The sequence below is a fragment of the Oncorhynchus tshawytscha genome, linkage group LG10 (assembly GCF_018296145.1).
Source record: "Oncorhynchus tshawytscha isolate Ot180627B linkage group LG10, Otsh_v2.0, whole genome shotgun sequence".
Lineage (NCBI taxonomy): Eukaryota > Metazoa > Chordata > Actinopteri > Salmoniformes > Salmonidae > Oncorhynchus > Oncorhynchus tshawytscha.
In genome coordinates this window covers 7551467-7561466 of record NC_056438.1, presented here as the reverse complement: position 1 = coordinate 7561466, position 10000 = coordinate 7551467, and the positions used below count along the sequence as shown (strand labels likewise).

The 10000-nt window shown below is 47.7% G+C and overlaps 2 protein-coding genes across 2 annotated transcripts in view; both read right to left on the bottom strand.

The window, feature by feature from the left end:
- The window catches only part of LOC112259691 (gastrula zinc finger protein XlCGF57.1), a 1127091-nt gene that overhangs the window by 897635 nt on the left and 219456 nt on the right, over positions 1-10000 (bottom strand). The window lies entirely within an intron of this gene.
- exoc6b (exocyst complex component 6B) overlaps positions 8946-10000 on the bottom strand; it is a 168564-nt gene continuing 167509 nt past the window's right edge. Inside the window, 1 exon segment of the mRNA XM_042329384.1 lies at positions 8946-9702. Coding sequence (XP_042185318.1) covers positions 9576-9702 — 127 coding nt within the window. The 3' untranslated portion in view covers positions 8946-9575.

The following is a 10000-nucleotide window of genomic DNA, read 5'->3' as shown; positions in this document are numbered from 1 at the left end:
TCCATTGTCTCTGACATTCCATTGTCTCTGACATTCCATTGTCTCTGACATTCCATTGCCTCTGACATTCCATTGCGTCTGGCATTCCATCGTCTCTGACATTCCATTGTCTCTGACATTCCATTGCCTCTGACATTCCATTGCCTCTGACATTCCATTGTCTCTGACATTCCATTGCCTCTGGCATTCCATTGTCTCCATTGCCTGACATTCCATTGCCTCTGGCATTCCATTGCCTCTGGCATTCCATTGTCTCTGACATTCCATTGCCTCTGACATTCCATTGTCTCTGACATTCCATTGTCTCTGACATTCCATTGCCTCTGGCATTCCATTGTCTCTGACATTCCATTGCCTCTGGCATTCCATTGCCTCTGACATTCCATTGCCTCTGGCATTCCATTGTCTCTGACATTCCATTGCCTCTGACATGCCATTGCCTCTGACATTGCTGGTTGAGAATTTTTTAAATCTGGATTATGTTTGCATTGTTTTTTAAATGTATTGCTTAACTGTTGGAGCACAAGGATTTCACTGCACCTGCGATAACATCTGCAAATCTGTACACGCGACCAATAAACTTGATTTGATCTGACTGACGCACGCACACAAACTTTGCAGGGATATGGATAGAATTGAAGTGATTATGAAGCAATATGATGGCTGATTTATGAATGTGTTTATGAAGTCTCTGTTCTCGTTGAGGAGCATCACACACAGTAACTGCTGACAGGGGTTTGGATCTGTTGGTGTGGGGAGAAACACCCACCCCGGGTGCTGCTGTGGTGGGGAAATAAAAGGATCAGCTGAGGTTGCTGTCATTTCAAGTCGTCAGAAAAAAATAGATATTTAGTTGGAATCAGATTTCTGGGTGTCTGGTGTGTGTGTAAGAGTGTGTGTGTCTCTTTGAAGGCCTATAACAGGATTCAATGTCTCTGCATCTCCATTTAGCAATGGAGTCTAAGACGGGTTAAATGATTTAGAATTTTAGGAATTTAGAATTTTAGAATTAAAGGATTTTAGAATTTTAGGACCCCTGCAGGTATAAAAAAAAAAAAACTGGTTGAGAGAATGCCAAGAGTGTGCGAAGCTGTCATCACAGCAAAGGCTGGCTAGAATCTCAAAAATAGAATATACTTTGATTTGTTTAACACTTTTTTGGTTACTGCATGATTCCATATCTGCTATTTCATAGTTTTGATAGTTTCACTGTTATTCTACAATATAAAATATTTAAAAAATGAGTAGGTGTCCAAACTTTTGACTGGTACTGTGTGTGTAAGGAAGACAAAATAACAATAATGTGGCTATATACAGGGGGTGCCGGTACCGAATCAATGTGCGGAGGTACAGGTTAGTTGAGGTACTTTGTACATGTAGGTGGGGGTGAAGTGACTGCATAGATAATAAACAGTGAGTAGCAGCAGTGTACAAACAAAGGAGGGGTCAATGTAAATAGTCCAGGTGGCCATTTGATTAATTGTTCAGCAGTCTTGTGGCTTGGGGGTAGAAGCTGTTAAGGAGCTTTTTTGGACCTAGACTTGGCACTCCGGTACCACTTGCCATGTGGTAGCAGAGAGGACAGTCTATGACTAGGGTGACTGGAGTCTTTGACAATTTTTTGGGCCTTCCTCTGACACCGATTAGTGTGTGTATATATATATATATATATGTTTTTTTAAACCTTTATTTAACTAGGCAAGTCAGTTAAGAACAAATTCTTATTTTCAATGACGGCCTAGGAACAGTGGGTTAACTGCCTGTTCAGGGGCAGAACGACAGAGTTGTACCTTGTCAGCTCGGGGATTTGAACTTGCAATCTTCCGGTTACTAGTCCAACGCTTGAACCACTAGGCTACCCTAGGTCCTGGATGGCAGGAAGCTCAGCCCCGGTGATGTACTGGGCCGTACGCACTACCCTCTGTAGTGCGATTGGAGGCTGAGCAGTTGCCATACCAGGCGGTGATGCATCCAGTCAGGATGCTCTCGATGGTGCAGCTGTATAACTTTGAGGATCTGGGCACCCATGACAAATCTTTGAGTCTCCTGAGGGGGAAAAGGCTTTGTCTTGCCCTCTTCATGACTGTCTTGGTGTGTTTGGACATGATAGTTTGTTGGTGATGTGGACGCCAAAGAACCTTAAACTCTCAACCCGCTCCACTTCAGTCCAGTCGGGGTTAATGGGGGCCTGTTCGGCCCTCCTTTTCCTGTAGTCCACGATCAGCTCCTTTGTCTTGATCACGTTGAGGGAGAGGTTGTTGTCCTGGCACCACACTGCCAGTTCTCTGACCTCCTCCCTATAGGCTGTCTCATTGTTGTCAGTGATCAGGCCTACCACTGTTGTGTCGTTAGCAAACTTAATAGTGGTGTTGGAATCGTGTTTGGCCACACAGTCGTGGGTGAACAGGGAATACAGGAGGGGACTAAGTACTCACCCCTGATGGGCTCCAGTGTTAAGGATCAGCATGTCAGATGTACCTACCCTTACCACCTGGGGCATCCCGTCAGGAAGTCCAGGATCCAGTTGCAGAGGGAGGTGTTTAGTCCCAGGATCCTTAGCTTACTGATGAGCTTTGAGGGCATTATGGTGTTGAACGCTGAGATGTAGTCAATCAATAGCATTCTCACGTAGGTGTTCCTTTTGTCCAGGTGGGAAAGGGAGGTGTGGTTTGCAATTGAGATTGCATCATCTGGGAATCTGTTGGGGCGGTATGCAAATTGGAATGGGTCTAGGGTTTCTGGGATGTTGGTGTTGATGTGAGCCATGACCAGCCTTTCAACGCACTTCATGGCTACCGACGTGTAGTCATTTAGGCAGGTTACCTTTGCTTTTCTTGGGCACAGGGACTATGGCGGTCTGCTTGAAACATGTTGGTATTACAGGCTGGTCTAGAAGGAAAATAAACGCACACCTTCTTAGGCGAGGTGCTGGCTAGCGGAGTAGAAAGCTTGAAAATAAAAGAGGGCCGCACACTCTAGGAGCTCAGATGGAAAAATTGAATTACCAACGTTTTGACAGCCAAGCTGTCTTCATCAGGGTATAATCACAAACACTTTGGGATGACTCGTTTATATAGTGTCAAAAGACACAGGTGTCTGTAATCATGGCCAAGAGTGGCCTAATACCATTGGTTAATAATCAAATATTAAAATGTCATACAAAGAACAGCATACAAACAAATGGAGAGCATATGATCATAGATTAATTTAACTACACAAGTCTACAAACAATTACAATGGCAAAGTCACAATAATCACAAGAATGGCTTCAGATCAAAGTCTACATTGAGACCGAAGGGAGCAAGGGTCTTAAAATGAAAGATCCAGGCAGCCTCTCGTTACAGACTGGGTTGAACGTTTCAGTCAAGACACCAGCCAGCAGGTCCGCGCTCCGAGTACAAATTTAAATTTCAAATAAATTCTTGACGACAAAACATATTTCATACAGCCTTATTTTGAGTACCTAGTTTTACCCCAAAGATCCTGATTTTACAAGCCACATCAGGCCAGCAACTCACATTATGCAGGCTGGTAAAGTGATGTATAATTCCAATTGGAATATTTCCAGTTAACAGATTGGATAAATTTAGAAATTAGCCAATCAAGAACATTTCTGTGTATTTGGTCAAACTCAGTTCGACCAAACAGGAAACACTTTTCTGTTCCAACCCAACACTAACACACTTGATTCGACCAATCACCAATCCAGGTCAGATCGGGTAACTGTTCCTCTGAGGCTAAGAGAAGACACACACACACACACACAGTATTGTGTGCAGGGTGCAGGACACAGCCTATAGAAAAACACATCTGTGATGCTGACTGCTGATAAGGTGTTCTAGATCTCTCTAGTCTCTTGTCTGACCAGGAAGAGAGTTAAAAATAAAACTCCAGGAGAGGAGGGAGGAGGAGAGGGAAGTTATTGTATGGTGGTAGCATGGGAGCAGGAGAGGAGAGAGGAGGAGAGGAGGGGTGGTAGGGGGAGGAGAGGAGGGAGGAGAGTTATTGTATGGTGGTAGCATGGGAGCAGGAGAGGAGGGAGGAGGAGAGGAGGGAGGAGGAGAGGAAGTTATTGTATGGTGGTAGCATGGGAGCAGGAGAGGAGGGAGGAGGAGAGGAGGAGAGGAGGGAGAAGGAGAGGAGGGAGGAGGAGAGGAAGTTATTGTATGGTGGTAGCATGGGAGCAGGAGAGGAGGGATGGGAGAGACTGGGGAGGGGGAATATATTATTGTAGGTTACATAGCGTGGGTGAGGAAGTTATTATAGTTAGCATAGTGTGGGTGAGGAAAGTACTTTAGGTTACATAGTGTGGGTGAGGAAGGTACTTTAGGTTACATAGTGTGGGTGAGGAAGGTACTTTAGGTTACATAGTGTGGGTGAGGAAGGTACTTTAGGTTACATAGTGTGGGTGAGGAAGGTACTTTAGGTTACATAGTGTGGGTGAGGAAGGTAGTGTCTGGTCTGTTTCAAAGCATCTATAGGAGATCAGTAGAGCACTCAGGGTTTAGACAAAGACCACAAAACAGTGTTCTCAACCTTGACATCTCTCTCTCTCTCTAAAGAGTGTTCTCACAGCATAGACAACCATCACCCCCCCCTCTCCACACACTCCAACGGTCTCCTAAAGACTGCCTGGAACACCCCAGTCAAAACACGAGGGTCTCAGCTGACAGGGGAGCAGCAGTGGAGCACGGAGAGTTTACCCACCGCCCCCCAAACACACACAAAGCTCCAGGGGGGGTCCCTCTACTCAACACTCACAGTAGAGGAAACTCAATTCTTGAGACGTCATAAGGTTACTGCCATTATGAGCTAGAGACCAGAGAGCGAGACACAGAAAGAGAGAGATTTATGCTTATTTATTTTCCCTTTTGTACTGTAACCATTTGTACATCGTTACAACACTGTATATATATATATAAATAATATGACATTTGTAATGTCTTTATTCTTTGGGAACTTTTGTGAGTGTAATGTTTACTGTTCATTTTTGTTTATTTCACTTTTGTATATTATCTACCTCATTTGCTTTGGCAATGTTAACACATGTTGGATTGAGACAGACAGAGAGAGAGAGAGACAGAGACAGAGGGACAGACACACAGAGACAGACAGGAGAGACACAGACAGAGGGACAGAGAGGACAGACACACAGAGACAGACAGGAGAGACACAGACAGAGGGACAGACACACAGAGACAGACAGAGAGACAGGAGAGACACAGACAGACAGACAGAGGGACAGACACAGAGAGACAGACAGGAGAGACACAGACAGAGGGACAGACACACAGAGACAGACAGGAGAGACACAGACAGAGGGACAGACACACAGAGACAGACAGGAGAGACACAGACAGAGGGACAGACACACAGAGACAGACAGAGACAGGAGAGACACAGACAGACAGACAGAGACAGACAGAGGGAGACAGACAGAGAGAAAGACAGCGAGACAGACAGAGAGAAGAAAAAGTGTGTGGGAGGTAGAGGAACACAGTGAGGCTGTCTGTCTGGGTACCTGTCTGTCTGGGTACCTGTCTGTCTGAGTACCTGTCTGTCTGAGTACCTGTCTGTCTGTGTACCTGTCTGTCTGGGTACCTGTCTGGGTACCTGTCTGTCTTGGTGGGCATCTGTCTGTCTGTATGTGTGTCTGGCTGGGTGTATGGCTGTATGGATGGGTGTCTGGCTGTCTGGATGGGTGTATGGCTGGCTGGCTGTATGGATGGGTGTCTGGCTGGCTGGCTGTATGGCTGGCTGTCTGTATGGATGGGTGTCTGGCTGTCTGGATGGGTGTATGGCTGTCTGGATGGGTGTATGGCTGTCTGGATGGGTCTGGATGGGTGTATGGCTGGCTGTATGGGTGTCTGGCTGTCTGGATGGGTGTATGGCTGTCTGGATGGGTGTATGGCTGTCTGGCTGGCTGTATGGGTGTCTGGCTGGCTGTATGGGTGTATGGCTGTCTGGATGGGTGTATGGCTGTCTGGATGGGTGTATGGCTGTCTGGATGGGTGTATGGCTGGCTGTATGGGTGTATGGCTGTCTGGATGGGTGTATGGCTGGCTGTATGGGTGTATGGCTGTCTGAAACCAAACAATTTAATCCATTTTAGAAAAAGGCTGTAAGGTAACAAAATGTGGGGAAAGTCAATGCGTCTGAACACCTGCCGAATGCCCTGTATTAGTTCAGCTAGAACTCAAATAAACAAAACATTAAAACGGCTTCAGTTTTATTTAAGTATTGGTTGGTAAATGTAATACATCTTTTATTAGTAACATAGAATCATCATTAGTGGCTTTTAATAACACAAGGCTGTAACAGTGCGTCTGTCTCAGAGACACTAATCAATACAGTTTAACATAGAAAACATGTCTGGGTACCTATACCAACGACTTATATAAACCCTGGATTGCCAGATCGCTATGAAGCCGCCGGTCGGCCATTTTGGAACTCCCCAGGCGGAGCAGTCCTCCATAGGAATTAATAGAATTCTACAGAATTTCAATTGGATGTTTCTAGGAAGGAAATGACATGTGTATAAGTATGTTTCTGTTGTTGTAGTGGGGAGAGTAACATAACATGTTTTGATGTACGCAGAGTAAACAAACCAAACACCTGCTCTTTCCATAACAGACTGAATCCAGGTTGAAAACTATGATCCCTTATTGATGTCGCTTGTTAAGTTCACTTCAAATCAGTGCTGATGAAGAGGAGAGGATTTTTATGCCTTGAGGCATTGTGAGTGTGTGCCATTCAGAGGGCAAGACAATATTTAAAGTGCCTTTGAACAGGGTGTTTGCCATGTTTGTGTCAAGAACTGCAATGCTGCTGGATTCCCCCCACACTCAACAGTTTTTCTGTGTGAATCAAGAATCATCAACCGAAGGACATCCAGCCAATTTGACACAACTATGGAAAGCATTGGAGTAAAACATGGGCCAGCATCCCTGTGGAACGCTTTCCACACCTTGTAGAGTCCCTGTGGAACGCTTTCCACACCTTGTAGAGTCCCTGACACAACGAACTGAGGCTGTTCTGAGGACGGACGGACGACTGCAACTCCATATCAGGAAGCTGTTCCTAATGTTTCATTTATCAGTGTAGTTTTTTTTTTTTTTACATGTTTATGTTAATCTGTAATAGAATAAACCAGTGTAGACCTTAATACATGCATTTATATAGTATTATATATATATATATATATATATTACAACGGTGAGGCAGCACCAAGAGATAGACACAGTGGCCTCAACACAGCGGTCCCCAACCCTGTCATATAAGTCATTGGTACATACACCAGGCCTTTGGATTGGACGAACCAATAACGGAACCTGACACACACACATGCAGACAAAGGCAAACTCCCACAACCCCCTCCACCTGCAAAAAAACAAAAAACAAAACACATTTAATTTCCTTTTAAATCTACGTCCCTTTATGTTAGGCACGGTGGCACACACACACAGAGATGCACAAACATGCTAGGGACTACAGAATGACCACTGTGCATTGACTGACTTGTCTGATTATTCAAATCTGCATACTCTATTTCCACACACACACACACACACACACACACACACACACACACACACACACACACACACACACACACACACACGGAGTGGCATGTGGAAGACGGGCTTTCCTTGGTGAGCAGTAAAATATAACAGTGAGTTGAGGGTAAAGGCTAGCGCCGATATGGAGCCAAGGCTAAGACTGTTATCCCCTTCCCTCCTCCCTCCCTCCCCGTCACTCACTCCCTCCCTCCCTCCCTCCTGCCTCCCTCCATCCCTCCCTCCACACTTCCTTCCTTCCCTCCTCCTCCATCCTTCCCTCCCCTCCTTCCCTCCCCTCCTCCATCCTTCCTTCCCTCTTCCATCCCTCCCTCCTCCATCCTTCCTTCCTTCCTTCCCTCCCTCCCTCCCTCCCTCCCTCCCTCCCCTCCCTCCCTCCCTCCCTCCCTCCTCCATCCTTCCTTCCTTCCCCCTCCCTCCCTCCCTCCCTCCCTCCCTCCTTCCCTCCCTCCCTCCCTCCCCTCCTCCCTCCCTCCCTCCCTCCTCCATCCCTCCCTCTACATCCTTCCCTCCCTCCTCCATCCCTCCCCCTCCCTCCCTCCCTCCTCCATCCCTCCCTCCTCCTACATCCTTCCCTCCCTCCTCCATCCCTCCCTCCCTCCTCCTCCATCCTTCCCTCCTCCTCCATCCTTCCCTCCATCCATCCTTCCCTCCCTCCCTCCCTCCTTCCTTCTCCTCCATCCTTCCCTCCCTCCTCCTCCATCCCTCCTCCTCCATCCTTCCCTCCCTCCTCCATCCTTCCCTCCCTCCCTCCTCCTCCATCCCTCCCTCTCCATCCTTCCCTCCTCCCTCCCTCTCCATCCTTCCCCCCTCCTCCCTCCATCCCTCCCTCCATCCCTCCCTCTCCATCCTTCCCTCCTCCCTCCCTCCCATCCTTCCCTCCCTCCTCCCTCCTCCCTCCATCCCTCCCTCTCCATCCTTCCCTCCTCCCTCCATCCCTCCCTCGCCATCCTTCCCTCCTCCCTCCATCCCTCCCTCTCCATCCTTCCCTCCCTCCTCCCTCCATCCCTCCCTCCATCCCTCCCTCTCCATCCTTCCCTCCTCCTCCATCCCTCCCTCTCCATCCTTCCCTCCTCCCTCCCTCTCCATCCTTCCTCCCTCCTCCCTCCATCCCTCCCTCCTCCCTCCATCCCTCCCTCTCCATCCTTCCCTCCTCCCTCCATCCCTCCCTCCCTCGCCATCCTTCCTCCTCCCTCCATCCCTCCCTCTCCATCCTTCCCTCCTCCCTCCATCCCTCCCTCTCCATCCTTCCCTCCATCCCTCCCTCTCCATCCTTCCCTCCATCCCTCCCTCTCCATCCTTCCCTCCATCCCTCCCTCCATCCCTCCCTCCCTCCTTCCTGCTTTTCATTTAATTTATTTTTTTTTATTTTTAAGCTCAGGGTTCATCACCGTTCTCCTTGGCTGCATAGGGACTGTTAAGAAGTATGTTTGGCCGTCTGAACAGTTATTATAGTTATCACCTCGTGGTAAGTCGTGTTCCTGTAGCATCAACACACTAACTGAACTACGTTGTCACACCCATCAAATACGATCATGTGACTTGAATCTTTTTGCCACCGTACGATCCCAAAACACTTAAGAGACAAAATATAACATTTTTCATGTCGAATAAACCCCAAAATACTAAACCACTCCAAAATGAAATCCACCAGCAAAAACAATACTGGAAGACATGGTAGAGACACAGGCTAGAGTGGCCATGTATCATGTTTCCTCAACCAATAGGATGGTTGAGTTCAGGTCTGGTGGGCCGGAGACTGATGTTCCTTTGCCAACAGGATTGCGAGGTTGAAGCTCGTTGGCCAATAGGATGCATGGGTTCAGGTCTGGTGGGCGGAGATAAGATTCCTTGGCTAATGAGATTGCTCTATTCAGGTCTAGTGGGCAGATATTGAGGTTGCAGTAATCAATAGGATTGCAAGGTGGAGGTTCCTTGGCTAATAGGATCACTCCATTCAGGTCTGGTGATGTTCGTTGACCAATAGCGTTTCTCCATTCAGGTCTGGTGGGCGGTGATGAGGTTGCGTAGCTGTTTGACCACAGTGTCGATGAGTTTCTGTTTGTCTCTCTCGTTCTTCCTGAACTGAGCAAACATGTTGTTCTTACGACTGGTGTCTTTCATCCTGGAGGGAGAGGAAGGATGAGGGAGAGGAAGGATGAGGGAGAGGAAGGATGAGGGAGAGGAAGGATGGAGGGAGAGGAAGGATGGAGGGAGAGGAAGGATGGAGGGAGAGGAAGGATGGAGGGAGAGGAAGGATGGAGGGAGAGAAGGATGAGGGAGAGGGAGGAGAGGAAGGATGGAGGGAGAGGGAGGGAGGAGTGGGAGAGGAAGGATGGAGAGAAGGATGGAGGAGAGAGAAGTGGGAGGATGGAGGAAGAGGGAGGAGGGAGGAAGATTATCAGCACTAGAGAGGATTCAGA